Here is a 23,452-nt window from a genome sequence, read left to right on the forward strand (position 1 = left end):
TAAGCCTGGAAGGGAGGCACAAGTTTCCAAGAAAGGGCAAGAAGTGAGTAGGGGTGGGCAAGCCTGTCCATTTCACTTCCTCCTTTCCTCAATCTTCCTCGGAATTTCCATTATCAGTCTGCAACCTTTTTTTTAAAGTCATCATGAAAAGTTGCCAGTATTTTAGTGCTGATTTGTTCTAATATCCATACCCTTTTATGCAATTTTGTGTAATATCCCCCATTTTTGCCAAGCAATGATCCCTAATAGGATGTGTTGTTTTGTGTCCCCCCCCCATTAATTTATGCATTTCCCTGCGTGTCGCTTGGTGGGAGGACGATGTTGTAAAAATGTGAATTTTGAAGGATAGCTGTGCTTTGGTTCGTGCATTGTTTTGGAAAGTGTGAATTAAATAGCTTAGTTTTAAAATGTGGAATGAATTGAAATTTCCTCCCATCCACAAAGCAAGCAGAGCCAGGCATTCTTCGGACAGCAGTGGAGGAACATCTGAGGATGTCCACCCATCCTGGCAAAGCACATCTTTAGTTCATGACCTGCTCCCCCTACCTGGGAAAATGCTTATGTGGGAGCAGTGCCTGTATCTGGGAAGCTGCCCAGATTTGAATTATGCACCTTGCCCTGCAGGGTGACGCTGTATGGCTTTGTGGGAAATTTACAATTCTGAGCAGTTTTCTAGACCCAGCCTCTGCTGCCAGATAAGCCCATGGTAGCTTCCTACATTCCAAGATTGATGGGTACTGATATTGGTTCTGACTCCATGTGTTGAACCTGCAGTTCTGTAGGCTGTAGGTTCCCCACAGGCTCTGCGCAGATCTCCTTCTCGAAATATGGAAGCTGATTCCAGGAACAGTATGTCAGGTGAGTCCTGAAGTGGCCTGGGGAAGCATGCTATTTCTGGGACATACTATTTCTAGGTTGCAATGTCCTCCGGCTATGTTATGCCTTACCTTGAAAGGTGAGGGCTGGTCTGGCCTGAAGACCGCATGCTATTTCTGGGACATGCTCTATGTGAGATGTCCCCAGGCTGTGTACATACTGCCTTGCCTAGCACCTAGTATAGCCCTAGCAATTCTATTGACTCTAGCATTCCTGAGGTCTTTGAAGCATGCACAGGGAGACTTTGGTGCATTGAGAGGTCTTCCTAAGGAACAGAAAACCATGGAATGGAGTATCCTTGAAGACAGAATGACTGGCTGGCTGAAAACTTGGAACAGGAAAACTCCATACAGTAACCTTTTGTTGCATGCCCCATCTTCACGTTCCATCAAAGCAATTTCATACCACTTCAACAGCCATAACTTCCCCCAAATAATCCTGGGGACTGTAATTTGTTAAGGGTGCTGAGTTGTCAGGAGACACCCCCTCCCCACAACCATTCCCTGCACAGACGTACAATTTTCAGAGTTCCCTGGCAGAGAAGAAGCATTATTAATCCACTCTGAGAATTGTAGCTCTGTCATGATAACAGGGGTGTCTCTGAACAACTCACAACACCCTTAACGAATTCCATGCCCTAGGATCCTTTGAGGGGAGACATGGCAATTCAAAGTGGCATGAATCTGCTTTAAACGTATAGTGAAGATGGGGCCTGAGAGTGCATTGCAGCAGCTAGACCTCACTTTATTTGGTGTGGTATTTTACGGTGACGCTTTCCAAAATGAAATTTATTAGTCCTATTTAGGGCAGGATGTAAAACCAAGGGAAGCACCCCCCCACACACACCTTCCTAGCAAAGATGGCAAGGCCTTTAAATTGCCTTTACGACCTTGTAGTGAAAAGGGTCATGACTCCTGACATTAATATTCCAGTTAGTCCAGTGTTGCACAACAGCATCGAACCTGGGCATCCGGCCAACACTGCATTAGTTAAAGACACCATTTAATGAAGCAAAGTTTGCATCCTTAAAGCAATTTATGAAATTGCTTCACATGTTTTAATTTTAGGTTTCGATTCCACACCACTTCCTAAACATTTATTTTAAAAGATGGTTCTGTGTAATTATCAGTTTTGTATTATTTTTTTTTACTCCAAGTCTAATACATCCAGTAGCTACTTGCATATAACAAATCTTCCAAACTCATGCTGTGAGGAAGAAATGAAGCAGTAGCATAAATTACGCCGTGTGCGCGAATCTTAATTAAAGCACTTGAACAGGAATGCACAGCCCTATTTCATTGGCACGCTGGCAGAACTAAGGGCCAAGCAAAAGTTAAGATGGTAGGCCTGGTTGTAGAAATGTGGGTCTTTGCATCTAAAAATCACAGAGGAAGGCATAATTGGATATAAATAGGCAGGGATGCCAACTTGAATAAAATATGGGGGGGCAGGTAAGCTCTGCCCCACATAATTGATCACATGACATTGTGCATGCAACATGGCAATGCCCATCAACTTTGGGGAGTCCCAGTCCCCTCAAATATTTTATTGGGAGGGGGGCCAAGGGACCTTGGCCCCTAGGAGTTGGCTCCTATGTAGATAGGGGTGGGGTACTGGATCCCTCCATTAGCCAATCCCCCTCTCCCAAGATACACATCTGTAGCAAGGGGGGGGTGAAGGAGAGAAGCAGTGGGACATGGTTATGCACTCTTAAGAGTTTATCTGCACCATGCATTTAAAGCACTTTCAATGCACATCTGATGCACAGTCCTGTCCCCCCTGCAAACATTCTCCAATTTTACTCATAGTTTCCAGCCCCAAACTCTACTAATGTTAGGGGAGTTATCACTTATCACTATTAGGCAACCCTCTTCCATGCATTTCTATCCTCCACCCTCAAAACCATGCCTTTCCTCTACACTCAGCCTTCAGGCTCTACTGATACTGTACATCTCCAGTGAAGGAAGCCAAACACACTCCAGGGGACTGGCGTTTGTGGAGATGCATAGAGGATCCAGCACAGTACAAGAGAGGCTACAGAAACACTCTAAAACAATTCAGCAGAAGTCAGCTTCCTCAGCAAGGAAGTGCAAAGAAGGGGGGGCGAGGAGCCTCGCTCCCCCACCCTTAGTCAAGTCCAGCTGAGCAATTAGCATCTCCCAGGCCATTACTTCAAGAACAGGAGAAGCAGCTGGGAAGGGAGAAGAGGAATTCAGGGGTTTAAGAAATAGTAATTTTTAAAGTTGTGTGTTTTTGTTTCTCAATTTGATCCTTTTACAGTGGTACCTCAGGTTACATACGCTTCAGGTTACATACGCTTCAGGTTACAGACTCCGCTAACCCAGAAATAGTGCTTCAGGTTAAGAACTTTGCTTCAGGATGAGAACAGAAATCGTGCTCCAGTGGCGCAGCAGCAGCAGGAGGCCCCATTAGCTAAAGTGGTGCTTCAGGTTAAGAACAGTTTCAGGGTAAGAACAGACCTCCGGAACAAATTAAGTACTTAACCTGAGGTACCACTGTACATGGTTTTTTATGTACTGTGGAATTTTATGCATTGTTACTTGTAGTTATATTTATTGATCATAGTTTAGTAATTATTTTTTGTTAATTTTTAAGAGTGAATTCTTGTTTAATTAGTATTTGCCGATGTTCTGAGAGTTAATTTTGCTGTGTACTATTACAGTCCAATAGATAATTGAATATTACTTTATTTGTTATGATGTTCCGTTTTAAAGTTTCATTTTATTGTGACTTTTTGTATTGAACCAGGTTATTATAAGATGTACTATCTTTGTTGCGTATTTTGTTGCTGCAAACCGCCTTGTGTATCGCAGTACAGAAAGGCAGTACATAAATTAAAAGTGAAATGAAACCTTTAGTTTGCTCCTCACACCCAGAAAGCATGAGCCAGTGGCAATCTGAGGAATGCCGCTCTAATGATCCAGAAAACAAATGTTGTATGACTTCACAGTCAATAGGCTTACCTTGCCATGTAGCACAAAATGTGCCAAGAAGCAAGTAAGAAAATAGAAGATCAGGTGGAAGACAGGGGCTGGGGCTTTCTCACCTCCTGAGCTGGGAGGTTGATTTTGCTTTTTACATTGCTTATACAGTGGTACCTCAGGTTACATATGCTTCAGGTTACAGACTCCGCTAACCCAGAAATAGTACCTCGGGTTAAGAACTTTGCTTCAGGATGAGAACAGAAATCGCGCGGCGGCGGGAGGCCCCATTAGCTAAAGTGATGCTTCAGGTTAAGAACAGTTTCAGGTTAAGAACAAACCTCCGGAACGAATTAAGTACGTAACCAGAGGCACCACTGTACATTTAAAGCCCTCAAGGTCTGAATCCACACAGGCCAAAACTTCCTGAGTGCTACCGGCAAAGCAGAATATATGCTAGGTTAGATCAAATAAACCAGAAACACCATGGACACGAATTCAGTCTTGCAATGCTATGTATCTACCTAAATTGCTATTTTAAACTCTCCCCCCCCCCCCGGCGCAAGGTAGAAAATATGATTTCCAAAATGCACTCAACAGTTGCTCTTAACCAACTGCTATAAATTTTATTTCTTCAGTGCTTCCCTCCCATTATGCTATCATCCTGGTTTTGGCTACCAACCGTACATTTCTCACGGCTGCTGTAATGAAAACAGTAATTTCAAGAAATGCCCAACTGTGAAAGAGCCGAGGACAGGTTGAAAAGAAACTCAGCTGGAATACACAGGCTTTTTTAGCAGGCATTTCCCCTTAGTAACTGCTTTCAGTATAAAATGCCAGACTCTGAGCAACTGCTTTGCTGAAAAACACTTTAGTGCAAGTAGCTGACGTGGTTTCGTGGTGGTTCATATTGTCAATTAAAAACCTGTGCTCAAATAAGGATGCATCAGATGTCCTGAAACACAATCCTTTGTTGAAGATTTTATAGGAAGATGACCCAAGAACTGGTTGACCTCTGTTATTTATTAAGAAGTATTTATAAACTATCTTTTAACTCAAGGACCTTCCAGAAGTCCTTTTCATTGTGCATTCATGATTATTTTTGCTCATGGTGGTATTCGAAGCCGTTTGACGCAATCTGGCTTTCAATAATACCATTTGCGCTTGTAAAAGGTTTGGGCAAGGACATACTGCTGCTTAGTTTCCAATTGACGCATGTCCCTGAGCTTCTTGCTGAAAACCCTGTACCTTTTCATGCCACAAAATGTTCTGGGTTATTGTTGTTGTTCAGCGCGGACACTGAGATCCAGCTTCAAGGGCCTTCTGGTGGTTCCCTCACTGTGAAAAGTAAAGTTACAGGGAACCAGGCAGAGGGCCTTCTCAGTAGTTGTGCCTGCCCTGTGGAATGCTGCATAAAATAGCACTGATCTAGGAAAACAGCACTGATGATAATGATGATGAGGATTCTTCATGCTGCTTTTGTCCAGATGGCAATAATGTGGTAACTTTAGGGAGACAACACATTTAATAAAGTTGAGTGATGTTTGGATAGTCCAGTAAAAATCCACCACTAATGCACTATTTTGTCAATCACATGTTGCAGATTAAGCCCACAAAAAGGAGTCCTAAATGAGTTTAAAATATAGCTTCCCTCCAAAATATCTGGGAGGCCACTGGATACTGTGGACCTTCTTTGAGAAATGGGTTTCTGGGGCATGTCAAAAAGGTATTGGGGAGCTGCTAGATCCATCCAATTTCCTAAACATACTTCCAAAGTGAAATGGAAACTTTGCCAGTCCTGGAGATGCCATGGTTATTTCCCCTTCCACTGGATCCAATGGGAGGAGATAATTTTAAAAAGAAAGAAAGAAAAGGAATTGGTGAGGGACGCAAAGGTAAAAAGCCACCTTTACTTTCTGCTTTAGCCAGGTGGGGCTTTGGGAGTAGCAGTCGTTCCACCACAGGCTTTCCCTATACGCAGCCAACAGAGAATTACTTTGTAAAACAGACTAGAACAATAGCTAGCAGTACAATCCTATAATATCTACTTGAAAGTCAGTCTTACTTAAGTAAGTGAGACTGCTCAATGCGTATTTTGCAGAGTTTTAGGCAACTGTCTAAGATTTTATTTTATTTTATTCACCCAGGCTTTTAGACTGCAGCCCTATGTTACAGCTTAAAGTTGCTACCTAAAACTCAACAAAGTAGGCACCTGGGCACAGTTGGCCCAAGACATTTGGTGCCTGAGGATTAGGCATGTAAAAAGGCATCGTTTTCCATTCCACTCTGCATTTGTTGCATGCAGCACTATTCCATTCCGCTGCAGTTCATGTTTTGCTACAAAAAACAGCAGCACGTTATTCACGTTGCTGTCAACTGTGGCAAAATTACATAATCCACGCAATTAATTACGTAAATCACATTTTCATTGTGTTAGTCCACCCATTCATTCCAATGCAAAGGAAACACAACGCATAAGGGGTGGAAGACATAATCAATTACATATTGTTTGCAGACTGAAGGCAACAACGATGGGGAATACCAATTGTATTCATGGGATTGATTTTTTTATCATTCTGGAAACAGGACAAATAAGCACTGGCAATTTCCACTCCATTTCTGTTTCATGCTGAATTCTCAGATATCCCTGCCTAAGGCAGACAAGAGGAACTACCAAGGTTTAGATCTTCAAGCCATAACCATATGAGAAAGTTATCCAATGGGGAAGAAAACTGACTGTGAGAGACACCACAGTCTCTTAAGAAGAAAGTTAACTACAGTGAAAGTTGGTGCGCGCTGGGGACTGGTAGGGCAGAAAGCAGAAAGGCCAGAAGGAAGGGGAGCTAGAGCAAATGGCCGGAGAAGCTAGAGACTATGATAGGGAGAACCAACAACTAACTCTGGTTTTATCCCCATCTTCCCTGCTGAATTCTAAAATGGTGATATAGACTAAGGTGGAAGCTGACAACCAGTGCCATTCTGTAGACTGGTTGTAAAAAGGAGGTAGGCAGGGAGGCTGGCTGGCTAGGGGCAAACTAAGTTGGCAGGGCAAACTTGCCCTAATGAATCGGTCTCTACTATACAGGGGTATTTTACTGGCTATGTCTCTCTGCTGGCAGAAGTGAGTGTCATTGCCTTCCTACTCCCATCATGGGCTTCCCAGAATAATCCTTCTGACCACTGTGTGAAACAGGATGGTGGAACAGACTGATGCTTCACTTGATCCAGCAACACTGTTGGCATTTACTTATGGAGTATTTTATGTGTGGGAGCATTAGAAGATTTGATTATATTCCAACTATACTTTGGAGCATCACGAGAGGCTCCTGCTGTATGAACCCAGTATCAGAGGAAGAAGCCAACCAACCAAGTGCCTGCAATTCTGGGGAAAGGAGGGGTGTGGCCCTCCGGATGTTGTTGGGACTACAGCTCCCATCATTCCTGGTAAGCACCTAGGGATGGTTACCCACGCTGTGATGGCTAGATGTGAGGCAAAAGACAAAATGAAATGTGACAAGTGTGATAGCATAGCTGTACACTGCAGTAGAAAGTAAAGAAGGAAAATAGGAACCATCATTTTCTGTTGCATATTCATGCACGTAGATATTGTGGTCTTAAAACTAAATGCCTTTTGTTTACTGGGACTAATGAAGTATAACAAAGCTGAATTCTGGCGCATAACAGCTTAATTATGTCTCAGGGGTTATCATTTTGAGTAGCTTCAGGAGTGTGTGTGTGTGCTGTCAGAAATTCACATGCACAGAACACATTCAGTGGAAGCGCTTCAAGGGACGTAAACGGAAATTTTGGTGAAGCAGGTGGAGATAGTTGACTGCAGGTGTTTTTTTTAGGAGAAGAAATATAAGCCAAAGTAACACACACACACAAAATGCACTAGGAATTTTGCTATGGTGACTCTGAAACCTCTGCCCAGGGGTTGGTTAAATTGCCTTATTCTCATAGAAAAAGCTAAGAGTCTCTGGCTGTGGTTGGCTCGGCTGTTTATATCTGCAAAGAGGGCCCAGGATTCTAATGTGGCCTCCACACAACGCACCATGTCTGGGATCTACATTGAGGGTAGAGATGGTGTGTCTCCAGCACGACAGAAGCTGCATAACCAAGATGCACACCTTTGTCAGCAGGAAATTCCACAAGTCAGTGGCTGCCACAGAGAAAGATCTCTCTGCTGGGCCAACATTCCTCACACTTCTGTGGGCGGAAGAACTACCAAGAGGGCTTCCAGCAGTGGCACATCCAAGTGGAACCCCAGACATGATGGTTAAGAGTCAGCATGCATGGGCACCTCAAGCTCTCTTCCCCTGCTTGCCACATGCCCAAAGGTTGTGAGAATATGCCTTAAGTCATCTTCAGGAGAATGCTATCATTTTACCCAGCTTTAAAAGGAAGGTGGCCAGTTTTGAACAGGAACCATATGGGAAATCCACAGGAGCTACTGAAATATATCTACACCTCTCTTCTGGAGTCCAATGTACAATAACTGTCATAAACTGGCTGGGCGAAGAAGAGTGGTGGGAGGCACCCATCAGGGAACCCCCAGAAGAAGGCTCAGAGCCAGGGGATTGGTGGAGGGACACTGAGGAGAGGTCAGAGGCAGAAGATTGGGAGGAGCTTCTGGATGCAACATGGTTTAGTGAGCAGGAAGAGCCTGTGACAGGGAACAGTTCAGGCTCAAGCAGAGGAGAAGGGTCAAGGGACTGCAAAAGAATTCCAGGAGTCTTCCGCTCCTGCTGTGACAAACTCCCCTCCCCCTGGTCTCTGAGAACTTGCAGAGTAATAAGAAGAGCAGAACAGAGGCTAGAGGTGTGCAGGTGCAGTTTGAGATTGTTTAGGAAACATCTGGGAGAGGAGGAGACTTAGAGAGGGCAGAAAGCAGAGACCTTCAGTTATGGCAACAGCTCCATGGGAAGTGTTGATGAGACCACTAGGCTGAGTTGTATGTTTATTTCTTTGAGTAAACAGTTAACTTCACTGACCACATAGATCTGCTTCCTTTATTGCTGCCTTGCATTTGACTCCAGCCCTGACAATAGCACAACAGAACACTGAAGCCTGGAATAAGTTACAAGCTTCTTTTCAATCCATGCTTCCTCACTTTCTGACACAGTATGCCAGTTCATTATCACAAGGCTCACCAAAAGGTACTAACCCTTCTACCAACAAGATCGCTGCTATATAAACCCGACACAGAGGCTTCGAAGATTTGTGTCACCTTTGGAGCAGTTAAATCAAACTTGTAAATTGCAATGATGAGCTTCAAGCCAGCGTTATGATTTCCCTGTCGCTCTTCCAGTGACATGATTGCCTCATCGCCATGATGGATTGACCTGGTCCTCTTCCCGCAATGCATTTGTATAAATCTATTCCCCCTCCCCCGCTGAGTCTTTTCTGACCCAGAAAGATTATCACAGAGCAAGCAAGGGCGAAGGAAACTCCAGCCTTTGTTAGAGATCGTCACTGTTTGCTAAAAATACTCTAGTAAGAGCCAGTGTCTCATTTCAGAGATAATAAAACGGCACTCCTTCCCCAGGTATACATCCTGCCTGGTTTGAGACTTGAAACAACAGCCGAGTTAATATAGTAAGGCAGAAAACACACAGCTGTGCAGGAAACCTTAAGCTACCAAGATCTAGAAAATAATTCTGTTGTGTGTTTTTTTGTTTGTTTGTTTTTAAATGGTGCTCTGGCATGAGCAGAGGGACGCAGGTGGTGCTGTGGGTTAAACCACAGAGCCTAGGACTTGCCGATCAGAAGGTCGGCAATTTGAATCCCCACGACGGGGTGAGCTCCCGTTGCTCGGTCCCTGCTCCTGCCAACCTAGCAGTTTGAAAGCACGTCAAAGTGCACGTAGATAAATAGGTACTGCTCCAGTGGGAAGGTAAACGCCGTTTCCGTGCACTGCTCTGGTTCACCAGAAGTGGCTTAGTCATGCTGGCCACATGACCTGGAAGCTGTACGCCAGCTCCCTCGGCCAATAAAGCGAGATGAGCCCCGCAACCCCAGAGCTGACCATGACTGGACCTAATGGTCAGGGGTCCCTTTACCTTTACTGGCATGAGCAGGTGCAGAGTCATCTTGGAGGGAGGGAGGGCCAAAGGTTTGGTCACTGTGATGGAGGTCACACCCACATTTAAAGCACATGACTTTCCCCAAAGAATCCTGGAAAATGTAGTTGACCTCTCACAGAGCTATAATTCTCAGCAACTTTTAAAAAACAAACTGATGCAACCTCAGCCTAACCAATCTCACAGAATGCGAAGAAATAGCTCCATATACGAGCTGAGCTCGTCGGAGAAAGGGTGGGATGCAAACATGACAGTTTATAAGGCCCCCAGTGGGCTACCACATGAATCTGTCTTGAGCTTTAAGATGAGCATCACAGGCCTCACTCTCTGGCTCATCATTAGCAAATATTCAATTGGTAAATATAAGGAACATGGATGCCTTGGTGGTGGTACCACATTTGTGGAACTTTCTCCTCAGGAAGATGTGACAAGCCGAAAGGGTATATATACATATGTATACACATATATACATACACACACACACACACAGACACATATATACATACATACATACATACATACATACATACATATATACTTATATACATACACACACACACACACACATATATATATATAGTCATCTCAGGTCCATCTTCTTGGCTCATCCCATCTCTTTGGCACAAACCAATCCACAAAAGTCAAATGTACGTTAAGGAATCTTACGTGATAAAGTGGAACAGTGTTGCTCTCAGCTAAGGAGAAATTCAAGGCATCTTGCTGTCCGGATTCAAGCCGTACGTTTATAGAAGAGGTCAACATGGATGGGCTTATGGGATAGTTGGGGCTGCCACTGTTCTTGCCCTTTTTCCTTGACCTGCGACCCGTATCCCGCTTGTTGTCCTTCTGAGTCAATGGCTCTTCCTGGATCACCAATATTTTGTCATCACTCAGGTATCGCAGGAGTGAATTCTCAGAGTCTGTTATGGGATGTAGCAGAAAAAAATGAGGAAGAACAAGCTAAAGAAGGTAGCAAGCTTTGGTTCAATGCTGATGGAAACTCAAACATACTTTTGTGACCAGGAGTGGGGTGGAGATACATAAGGAGAAGCCCCAAGCAGCTTCTTTCTTGATGCCTTTAACGTGACATTTTCAGGGGAACCCACAAGCCACAATGGTTTGCACCACTGCATGTCATTTTTAGACCTGAATATGTTTTTTTAAGACGCACAAACACGCACACAAAGAGGAAACAAAACACAGCTATTCTATCAGCTCTTCCCAGTCTATTGATCCAAAGAGCCTTCTTACCCAGAAACAAAAACAACCCTTTTAAAATTACTGTTCTTTGGCACAACAAACCACAGCTCTGTATGGCATGATAACTACAAAATGCACATTCCTTTTGTCCTTTCCCCTGGGGAAATAAACGGAGACATTGTCTCTTTGTTCTTGCATTTATTACATGGGTCCTCCAAATCCACGTCCAAAAAGTCTACAAAATAGAATCACTGCATAGTTTGAACAGAAGTGAAATTCTGAGGTCAATTTAGAGCAGGAGCAGATAATCTGTGGCCCTCCAGATGTTGCTAGCAGCGGGCGCCATCAGTTCCCAGCCAGCATGGTCAATGATCAGGGATGATGGCAGTTCTAGTCCAACATGCCTGGTGTGTCAGGTTTCCCAACCCTGATTTAGAGGCTCTTGCTTGGGTGAAATGTCTGAGGACTTTTGAAGGAAGCAAATGAGCTAGATTAGCAAAGGTCATATATATAAACCCGTAACCATGTGCATACCCCTAAACTGTCCCAGAAAAACCAGGACATCCCATTTTTTCTGTAAGAGCACAGGGGCCATTCTGGGCACTGCAATCTCATGCAATTTTGCACTGCGATCTTGCCCCTATAAATCTTGCACTTTTTTCAGAGCCGTGATCTCTTGCAGGTCATGTGACTCACACGGGAGTGTGGCCCCGAAAGATGGCAACCCAGTTTTTCGTTGTGACATGTTGGAGGGTATGTATGTGTGCTTATGTGTGTATACACAAACCGCAGAATAATGTTTTTGTAGTTGTAACAGTATTTCCTGCTCTTTACCAGCATGGCCCATGGTGGGTTTCAGCACTGTAACATTCAGAATCAAGAACGGTTTAAACAAATAACGGTCATAGCAATAGGCTGGGTCCTGAAAATCCACATTTCAACTGCTTGCACTTGTGCGTACACTCACCTCGGCTACCCCTCTTGAACATATTTGGCTCTTTTGATTCTCCTATCCAGCTGTATTCTGTAGGCATAGAAACTGGCCTCAGATCACCTGGGGGGAAAGTGCAAAGGGAAGCCAATCAACATTCTGGAATTCATTAAAAGAAGAATTAGTTAGCACTAGAAAGGCACTGTGCATGTGGAGTTGGCAGGAAAATCTTAGCAATTTGACGCAGTTGACGGTACCTGGTTCTAGTCTCTGGAATGTAATGGAATTGTAAAATAGCAAGTAGCCAGTGGTTCGCCTTTTCGCGCCCCTATTCAGAAGGAAAGGCCTGCAGGGAAAAATAAGTTCTCACTTCCTTTGTAGGACAAATATGGTGAATCTGTGGCCTTCCAAGTGGTGTTGCACTCCATCTCCCGTCAGCCCCAATCAGCACAGCCAGTGTTCAGAAATAGCAGCAGTGGTAGTTCAACAACAACTGGAGGGCCGCAGGTTCTCTATTCTTGCTTTAGAATGAGAATATGGCCCAATCTTCAATATCATTTAAAGCAGTATTGCACTACTTTAAAACAGGATGTTTTAACAGTCAATCCTTCTCAAGGAACTCTGGGAATTGGAGCGTTCTGAAGAGAACAAGGGTGTCTCCTAACAAGTCTAGGTACCCTTAACTAACTACAGCTCCCTGGATTCTTGGGGAGGGCATGATTGTTTAAAGTGGTATATCCTATATTATTTCTGTTTTGCTTGTTCCTGCATTCCTTAAAAGCAACATGTAGAGAAAATTAGTGCTTGTCAGGGGTGATAGAAGCTGACTTTAGGCTGAACCTCAATCCAGTTTCATTCACGTCATGTGTTATTCTTTTAATTTTTGAACTAAAAACCCCCTGTTGTTGTTGTTGTTGTTGTTGCTATTACTATTATTATTTGTCCTCGTTTAATTTCAAGAAGAAAACCCAAGGCAGTTCACAGAAAAATAAAAACCAATGGCAGAAAAAAATGATAAAACAAATTATCAAAATACAGTAACCTGCAATTAAAATGCATAGTAAAATAACTACATTAAAACACCCATAGTTAAAATAAATAATAAATAACCACAACAGTTAAAACAGCAATCAAAGCAAGGTATTCAAGCAAGGAGATTGATGGAATGCCAATATCCAGTGGGGACTCCTGTATTTAATCAAGTGGAGCATTCCACAATTTTGGTGGTAATGGTGAAAAATCCCACCCTTCTGTTACCATGAGCTGATAACCATCAAGCTCTGTTGCAAAACTAACCAGGTTCCATTTGTCAAACTTAATGCTGTTACTGGGCAGTGGAGGGATAGACAGTCTTTTGGGTAACCTGGTCCAGAGTTATTGAGAACTCTGTAAGTAAGCGACAGGATATCGTTCAGCCTCCAGATCAGCTGCAATGGAAACCTCACATTACAATAGTCTAACAACGAGGTCACCAACACACGTTTCACAGTGGCCAATTATACTTGTCCTATTCTGTCCTATGCCTAACCATTGGGTTAAGAAACAGGCCAACCTTTCTCTGAAGAATCATGGACTCTCCTCCATTGTGATGCTGGATGCTGTAGAATGATCTCCAAGACTATATTTAAGTTGATTTGAAACAGAGATCTAAAACCGATGTTTTATTCATACAAATCTTTCAAGTGTGCCCTGTCATCACACTGGCTGTGTATTTCAACACTTTTAATTCTCAACCGAGAAAGCAAGGGGAAGCTGGAGAAGTGGCAGCATTAAGGGAGAAGCAGTTCTGTAAAACTGGCTATGTGGGATCATATTTCTGACATTGTCAGTGCACATTATCATCAACACATAAAAACCACCCTCCAGTTCATGAGTCAACTCTCATCTGAAACACACAGCCGACTTTTATACACACACACACACACACACACACACACACCACCTTAGCAAATGTCAGTCTGGCTCTGGTTTTGTGGCTTGTTCGCTTGAGACACTCGGGTTATTTTCTGAAACATTAGACATTGACCAATCTTCCAGCTCCCAAAATAAACCCAGAGCTGGAGAAAAAAAAAATACTGAACAAAATCAAGAATTTCTTTTCTCTTTTCTTCCACTCCAATAGCTCATTTCCTCTATTTTGTGCTCTCTCTCTCTCTCTCTGTGTGTGTGTAAGGAGAAAGCAACACACACATACACACCAACAAAGATTCAATGCGCAGCTACGCAGATGGATAAATGAAGCTTGCTGTTTACTGATTTGTGACACATATTCACCGATTCTTCCGCCTGCTAAATGAGATGCCATTAATTCAGAATGTCATTACATGCTTTGAAGAGGCCAGGTTGCACCCCACTCCCCGATTACAATCTTGCAGAATATGATGAAAGCAATTAGGTTTTTATTTATCTTGTTGCCTTATTACTATGAATTTTGCAATAATCAGTTATATATTAGAACAGAGAGGCGGCGGCAGCCGGGGGGGGGGGGGGGGAGATGGGGGAAGCACAAGACTCAGAAGCATACCATCTGCATTCCAGAATCTTCATATTACTAAAAGTACAATGTGGTTTGTGTACTTGGAGCTAGACCATAGCTCAATAGTTGAATGCAGAAGGTCTTAGCTTCAGCCTTTAGCATCTTCAAGGGCCAGGGAAAGACTCCTGGTTGAAACCCTGGCAAGCCCACTGCCAATCTGTGCAGACCATACTCAATTAGATGGACCAATGCTCTGACTCAATATAGGACAGCTTTTTATGGTCCTACCTACCTGCATATAGCTGTGCTTCATTCGTTCCAAAAGATCAACGTATCAGCTTTCCCTTTTCAAATACCAAACCCCCTCCCACCTGCTTCCTGCAAGCATTTTAAAGAGAAATGTGTATGCCCTTCATACCGTATATGTTAAAAATCCCCATTATCTTAGCAGATAATCTTTGTTCCTGAACTGTGGCATCACATGCCCAGAACTATTGTTTACAAGGCATATGCAAAATTTTCACAAGAGTAGAATTTTCAGAATTGTTATTTGATGTGTTCAACCTGGTGATAGTGACAGATGAGTGCTCCCTGGATCGTAATAGATTCAGGTTTTCTGAGCTTTCTAAGAGGAGTCTAGGGAAAAGTTTGAGTCATTCTAAATAGGTTTTTTCCCTCAGAACCCTAAAACACAAAGCAAATATGGGGAGTTCAACCAAATTTCCTTGCTACTTGAGCAAACCTACTCTTGTTGGTGAGGAGAAAACCTATGCTCAAGAGCAGGACTGGGAAACTCTGGCCCATGTGTTAAATGCGGTCCCTGGTCTTCCCTTTCTGGCCCTTGGGACTCTCCCAAAGCCAAGCCTCCTTCTCAGGCCACACCCCTCACTGGTCTTACTTCACATTATCCAGTTCTTTTGCCTGATGGGAATGTATCCTTGAACTGTAATGATGCCTCTTGCTTGGATGGAGAAATGCAAGTGTAGAAACGTCTTGTTGTGCATGGCTGGACCATAGCCTACTAGAATCACATCTGCTGCCCCACCCTCTACTACACATCCATTGAGCCCACCCTAGCACTGGTTCCCCACACCCCTTTGCAAAGGTAACTTTGCTTGAGAGAAGGACGAGAAGTGCTGGAGAGATCTACCAGCAACTATTAGCCACAAATAGCTAAATAGGACTTCCAGGTTCAGAAGCAGTATGTCATGGAATACTAATTGTCGGCAGTGACACACCAGGGAAGAGGGCTGTTGCCTTCCTGGGGAAGTGCCATAGCTCAGCTTTGCACGCAGATGGTCCCAGGTTCAATCCCTGGCATCTCCAGGTAGGGCTGAGAGATCTGCTGCCAGTCAGTGTAGACAGTACTAAGCTAGATGAACCAGAGGTCTGACGCAACATGAGACAACTTCTTATGTTCCTGCCTGCTTATGTATATGTGCTGCTGAAGCGAGCACATGTTCCTGCCTGCTTATGTTCTTGCTAGAAGAACATGGGAGACAGGGATGGATCAATTTATTTATGGTCAATCCACATTTTGCCTGTGTTCACTCATAATTCAGTCCTGTCCTGTTTACATCCCAATCAACGGATTAGTTCTGGAGGTGCAGATCAGGACAGCTTGCACTGGGGTGCATAGAAACTGAAGTGACCAACCATCCCTAGGAAGAAGTAGGATGATGTACAGGATGGATCTTTGGAGTGCACTTATGAAAATGGATGCATAAATCAACTGAAAGAGAGAGACTAGGGTTGATGTCCAATGTAAATCATACTAGAAATCAATGGACATAACCTCTTCATTCATTCCATTGGGTCTATTCTGAGCTGAGCTTAGTTGGACACAACCCCAACCATGCACCTGCTCACCAGCAACTTTCTTCACAAGCTCTAGCACGAATGCAATTTGTCTATACCTGAAATAGCCTCCAACTTGATCTATACTTTTGCTAGCACTTTTGTTACTGAATTAAAAAATCAAGTTGGGAGGGGAGTGTGGAGGTTCGGCTCATGGATCTGCCAAAATAAACAAATGAAATAGAAATATCAGCTCAGAGAATGACATCATCTGCAATAGGCTGTTTCCTACAAAGCAATATTTCATCAATTATATACTTCCTTTTCCTTTCTTCTCCAACCACCTTTGCTTTGTTATTGTCTCAAGTTACCCTATCTGCATCCCAGGAGACTGCAGGTTGTTTACAGCAACCCCTCTCTCTCTCAATCACTCTCTCTCCTGCTCTGAGCTACCTGTCTGCAAAGCACCTTTGTGTGGCACAATATATTAGAATGACAGGAGAGAAACTCTTAATTTGGCAGAACATAAAACACAGCTCTGCACCTTTTCCCCTTGTGGGCCTAGGTCACCCCACGTTCCCATAGCCCAACAGCTATGCCTAAAGTGTTCAAGATGGGCGTAAAAACACTCAGGGTCAAGTGTTAAAATTAGGACTGAACAAATAGACACTTTGTTTCCAGCTTTGGGGCGAATCCATCTCATTTCAGGGATGTAGCAAATTTCAAAAATGGGGCTGTAAAGCTCACCTTTGTTCTTCTAGGCTCTTCCTAGGCTTATGGCTGCTTTGTTTATTTTCTCAAAATACCTCCAATGATGCTACTGCTTGACATTGTTTCACTCTGAGTGGCATTCTGGGGCAAAAAAAAATATGGTAGCTTCTGTAAATTTTGCCCCAACACTGAAATCTGAAAATGGGGAGGCAGTTTTTCTCTGCTCCAAAATTTGGGCAAAATTTGTTGGCATTATTATTATTATTATTATTAGGGAAAGGGTCCTACTACTGCTAATTATAATTATATCCCACCTTTCCTTCAAGGACCCCAAGGAGACATATGTGGTACTCCCATTCTCCATTTTATCCTCACACCAACTGTCTGGTGAGGCTGAGATATAATAACTGCATCAAGGACATGCAGTGAGCTTCTTGGTTGAGTAGGGATTTGAACCCTGGTTTCCAACAACCTAGTCCCTCATTCTAACCATTATACTACACTGGTTCCCACTTGAGAAGTTATGGACCCAGCACTGGGGAAACCCAGCCAGATGGACAGGGGAGGAGGAGGAGGAGGAGGAAGTGAGAACTGGACCATAAAGAAGGCTGATCGCCAAAGAATTGATGCTTTTGAATTATGGTAATAGAGGAGACTCTTGAGAGTCCCATGGACTGCAAGAAGATCAAACCTATCCATTCTTAAGGAAATCAGCCCTGAGTGCTCACTGGAAGGACAGATCCTGAAGCTGAGGCTCCAATACTCTGGCCACCTCGTGAGAAGAGAAGACTCCCCGGAAAAGACCCTGATGCTTGGAAAGATTGCGGGCACAAGGAAAAGGGGACGACAGAGGACAAGATGGTTGGACAGTGTTCTCAAAGCTACCAGCATGAGTTTGACTAAACTGCGGGAGGCAGTGGAAGACAGAAGTTCCTGGCGTGCTCTGGTCCATGGGGTCACGAAGAGTCGGACATGACTAAATGACTAAACAACAACAAAATTATTCAAAATGAGAATGGCTCCATCTGAGAGAGATTTTCTGCAGGCATTGGCTTTTCCACCTGCCTTGCCCAACCCTCCAGCCCTCTTTGGGAGCCTTTTCCAGACCATGACTTTGAGAACAGCAGAAGCAGCTGGGAAGAAAGGAGTTCAGGGATATTTTTGAAAATTAATTTTATAAGTTGTGTGTCCTTGTTTCTTATTTTGATCCTTTTACACGGTTTTGTTTACTTTGTGGTATTTTATGAATTGTGATTTGCTGTTATTTTTATTGATTGTAGATTAGTAATTCTTTATTGTAATTGATAAGTGTAAACTGTTTAATTATTGTTTGCTGATGTTTAATTTTACTGTTTACTATTGGATTCTAACAGATTACTGAATGTTGCTTTATTTGATATTAGTTGTTTATTTTAAACTTATTGTGACGTTTATATTGGATCAGATTGTTACTATTAATGTATATTATTATTATTATTATTATTATTATTATTATTATTATTATTATTAATATTAGTGTTGGAAGCCATAATTATTATTATTATTAGTGTTGGGCAACCCAGCCAAATGTTCAGGGAATAATAAATTAATAAATTAATTTATTAATAAATTAATAATAATAATAATAATAATAATAATAATAATAAAAAAATAAGTTACATTTCTATACTGCCCTTCATCCAGGACCAGAGGTGGTTTACAATATAAAAACACAAAAAATGTGCATCATAGTAACAAACAAACCACCCAACCCCCTGCATTTAAAATGCCATAAATTGTTTAATTAGCCAATGGCCTGAGAGAAGATGAATGTTTTTGCCTGGTGCTTAAAGATATGGTATCCGAACCAATGTGAAATTGACTATCATGACACTTCCTCCTTGGCCTTCAGACCCTAGAGATGTCCACTCTCCAAATCTTCCCTGCCAGTAGGTCACAGCTCCTACTGTGAAGATTTCATCCTGACCTAATTCCCTGCTGAAACTTATTCACTTACACAACATCCTATTGCCATTAGAACATCCATGAACACTCTATGCTGTTATGGAAGCTCATGCAATGACTGCATGTTGTTTACCAAAAGTTTTCGGGCATGCAGCTGTCTATGAAACATTATTAAAATGATGTGGTTGGGCTGCAGCAGAAACATATTGCATTAATGTTATAGGTGAAATGACCCTGCAATTTTGAAGAGCGCAGCTTTCATCTGCTAATATATTTTCCTTCAAAGAGATGCCGCAGACCAAATGTGAAGATCAGAAGAAAATCCAAACGCTACTGGAACCCGGCTCTAGTATATTGTAGCTGGTATCTTAGCTAGAAGTCATTGTTCACTCAGACTTTATGAAAGCAATCCAAATCCACCTTATTGGCTCACTTTTTCTTTTTTTTAAGGCAAAGCCATTCCATCTTCGCTTTGATCCTACTATTAAGGCAAAATGCCAACGAGATTTTTGTGGGAAAAAGCAGAGAATGAAGATGGTAGTTGTATTAAGTCCTACTTAAGTTCTGCTCTCCAGTGTCAATCGAATAACACACCTCAGCCAAGTGCTGATTTGTACGCAATAAGGAGAGAAAAATCACCCACATGTAATAAAACTCCTTTAAGGATTCATATCTCCCTCCAGTTAGGGTTCCCAGCAGCCAGACTCTTAATTCCTTATCTTTTACACCTCCTCAACTGTTCCAAACGCAGCTCTGTGCTTCAAGGGCTCCTCCTAAGTTGTGGCTGTGACCCTGGAATGCAGCAGCAACCAGAGCATTGGATCTGCAAGCACTTTCCCCAAATGTTTTGTATATTGTATTGTATTGCATTGTTTTTGTATGTTTGCACTGTTGTATGTTATTTTCAACAATAAACGCTTTTCTAAGTTTCCCCCTAACATAAGCAGTTTTATGCACATTTTTTGCTTGGAGAATTGCATGACAAAATTAGGAAAAAGTGCGACTGCATTTTGATCTGCATATTGTTTTGGGAAGAGCAAATTAGGTAGGTTCTCATTAAAATGCGAACTGAATCAAATTTCTCCCTAATACCTAGGTATGTGATAACTTCTATTTGTTTTCACATCTGCACAAAATCTCCTCCTTTCCATCTTAAGAAGGCAGGAGCTTTTCATGTTGTCAGCGATATCCTTCCTCTCAACAATCCTCTTTCTGTGTTTTTTTGTTTCATTAAGCCTTCAGCCTTCAGAAGCATTCTGGAGAATTCAACAGTTTGGTCACTACTTTTTGATGTAGTTAATCAGTCCTAAGAAAAGTATTGCCCTTGCTGTTGTTACTATTCTCTAATGGAGCAACGTGGTTCTCGATGCGTAGCTATGAGAATGCATTGCAGCTAAGGATGGGGCAGAAAATCAATTCAGGTTGCATATAAAGGTGGGCCAAGTTCATCTGCACTTTCAGAAAGAATGTGTGAACCGAAGCACAACCATCTTTCAAGATTCACAATGAATGTGAACAAAAATGCACATATTAGTGAAAATAAGATAGAAAAAAATCACATCAGTAGGCAAAACTGAATACAAAATGTGCATATTAGGATAAATTTGCACAAAAATTCTGATGCATTTTCATGAGGACTTTTTAATATCTTCTTTAAAATCACAAACTGATGTGGAAATGTGAAGAGCTGAACTTAAGATTGGAAAAATTAGTAACAGAACTGAGGAAATGACAGATTCCCCATCCCTTGTTTTGCTAATCAACATGAGATTTTGTGTCACTTTTAAAAGTATTACATTTGTTGTGACTTAAACTGATGTCAATCAATCAATTTGTTCATCTTTAGGGTTGCATAGTACTCCACGCAGTTTCTCTATGTTTTGCAGAAGCTTTGAAGGAGCCGTGGAAAGATATGTTTGAATGCTAAAAGGAATCAAGAAAGCATAAGTCGATAGTCCACAATATTTTTATGAATGCATCCATCCCACTAAAATGTATCAAATGCATCAAAACTCAACCTTAATACTTTCCTTATGATGCCTATGGAGCTATCTATTTAATGTGTTAGAAAAAGACCAGGGAGATTGCCGGGGGGCAAGGGGAAGCCTTAAAACAGCTACCAGAATCTGTGCTATAAATTCTAGAAATGACTGTCATGTCTAATCCTTTTGGGAGCAACCAACACTTTGGAAATTCTCATTTCAAAGGATACAGAGAAAAGACAGTTCAAATTTCAAAGAACTGTTTTTCAAAAGTAAGAAAGAAGAAGCTATTCTACACTATGTGACAGATATCCACTCTTCAGTGCAATCTCTGCATCCAGCTTCCTGGCTAATATGTCTTCTTTCCCAGCAGAACCTCTCATGGTGTTGCTTCAGAGGACTTTCATTTCCTTTGCACCTGACTTTTAAAACCCCACTTTGGACATGACCTAGTTACAAGTCCTTTTAAACATCTGCCAAAGGAGAAACCACAGATGTTCTACTCAGGGGCATAGAGACATATTTCTGTTTCCTTGTCTTCTTTTTTACTTATTCATCATATTTCAAGCCTGTTGTTCCTGCATGGAGCTCAGGGAAAATGTATGTAAGATTTCCCCTCACTGATACCCTTATGGAGGTAGGCTAGGCTGAGCGAGAGCAGCTAGCTCAGGTTCATCCAATATGTTTTATAGCAGAATAGGGATTTGATCCTGGGTGTCCCCATTCCAATATCAACACACTGTAACCTATGCCATGCTGACTAATTGGGAGACTTGATGTTATAGAGCAGTCTTCTCCAACGTGGTACGCTCCAGATGTTTTGGTCTACAGTGTCCACCATCCCTGACCATTGGCAATGCTGATGGGAGTTATAGTCCAACAACATCTGGTGATTGGTAATTCTAAACTAGATGGTGTGACTCAGTATAATGCAGACTTATGACGGTGCCTTACATTAACTCTGACCATTGGTCCATCTGTTTCAGTATCATTTACTACACCCATTGGCAGCTGCTGTCCAGGATTTCAGACTGCAGCTTTTTTCCACTCCTGCGTGGAGATACCAAAATTGAATCTAGGACCTTTTTCATGCAAAGCCATGTGGTCAGACAATGAGCTGCAGACTTGAGCTCAAACTAAGGACTGATTTGATCCCAGCTGAAGTCAGACAGATGCCATTGGGAAACTGATATGCAAGACATGATGGAGATGCCCATTCCCTTTTTACCTCTCAGCAGTATGCTGCATTTAAACACTGAGGCTGCATTTAGCTATCATACCTGACAGGCATTGATAGATCTGCCCCCCTTGAGTTTGAGCTACTTAAACGAATCATTGCAAGGGAGCCACTACAGCACTGGAACAGAAACTGTTCTGTGCATGGTACAAGTTCCAACAGGTCACCTGGTGCGTCAACAAGACATCCATCTCTCAGAATCCGATTTATTGTCATTTCTTTCGACAGCCATGCAAAAAGTAAAGACTGGGAGCAAAAGCTAATGAGTTTCCAGGCCAGCACTTCTTGGCAATCGATTACCAATCAGCTTCAGAACCTGTCCAAGTGAAACAGGGAGAGCAAACCTCTTTGCAATCATATAAGCAATGTTTATTAATGCTTGCACAAGTTGGACACCTGTGTCTGAAAAGGAAACAATGGCTATCCTCTCCCATTCCTCATCCTCTTCTCAAGTGGAAGAGATTCCCACAACTGGAATCATGATATCAGTGAAACATCACTTGCGTAAAGCTATTGGACAGCCTAGGGTGGTGCCTTATACCAGGCCAGGTTATTTGGCCACCTATTTGGCCATTATCAATGGTGGCAGGTGACCACTGGGCAGGGAGTCGAACCATGGGTAGCACCTGAGCCAGAGCCAGGCAAAGCTGACTCATTCTAGATTTGCCCCCATCCTTCTCCTAGCTGAGTTTTGAAAGGCTGCACTGTGACTGAGGAGGAGGAGGAGGAGGAAGAAGGTGACAGGCAGTGCCACCCTCTGGACTGGACTGGTTGTAGGGGCTGGCTAAGGACAGACTGTCGTTGGCGGGGCAGTGACCTATTTGCCTTAATGGACAAACCTTCTCTGGGCAGTATTGCCCAGTAACCATCTGTCATGGCTGTGTGCTGCAACCCAGATTTGGGGTGTGGGTCACCCTTAGGAAACCACCAAATTACCATCATGGCCATTCAGAATAAGGCCACAATTTTCCAGCTGAACTTAGGCTGTGGAGTGGCCTACCATTGTATGAAATAACAACAAGAAAACAAAAGGAAAATGTACCATGTGTGGGTGTCTTTTCTCTTCGTCGCACTCCCGTCGCTCTCCCTCTTTCATATTCAGAGCTTACTGGGTGGCCCTCACCTTCGATTAACGTGTAATACTTCCCGCTTTCGTGCTCCAAAAAGTAGCTGGGAGACTCAGAACCCTTCATCCCAGACTTTCCACCGCCATACTTGCTGACATCATCGCAAGACACCATTCCAAGATCATCTCTGTAGGGGAAGAAATGAG

At 42.8% G+C, this 23,452-nt stretch overlaps 1 protein-coding gene across 9 annotated transcripts in view; it reads right to left on the reverse strand.

Annotated features, from left to right (window-relative positions):
- Positions 1 to 23,452, reverse strand: part of LOC310754211 (connector enhancer of kinase suppressor of ras 2-like) — a 324,198-nt gene that overhangs the window by 83,076 nt on the left and 217,670 nt on the right. For all 9 annotated transcript variants that reach the window (XM_083595841.1, XM_083595842.1, XM_083595840.1 and 6 more), the window contains 3 exons: positions 23,222 to 23,433; positions 12,069 to 12,155; positions 10,568 to 10,821 (listed from right to left, as the gene is read on the reverse strand). In XM_083595841.1, coding sequence (XP_083451967.1) covers positions 10,568 to 10,821; positions 12,069 to 12,155; positions 23,222 to 23,433 — 553 coding nt within the window. The remainder of the gene's footprint in view (positions 1 to 10,567; positions 10,822 to 12,068; positions 12,156 to 23,221; positions 23,434 to 23,452) is intronic.

The sequence above is a fragment of the Podarcis filfolensis genome, assembly GCF_964270895.1.
Source record: "Podarcis filfolensis genome assembly, chromosome: Z".
NCBI classification, from domain to species: domain Eukaryota; kingdom Metazoa; phylum Chordata; class Lepidosauria; order Squamata; family Lacertidae; genus Podarcis; species Podarcis filfolensis.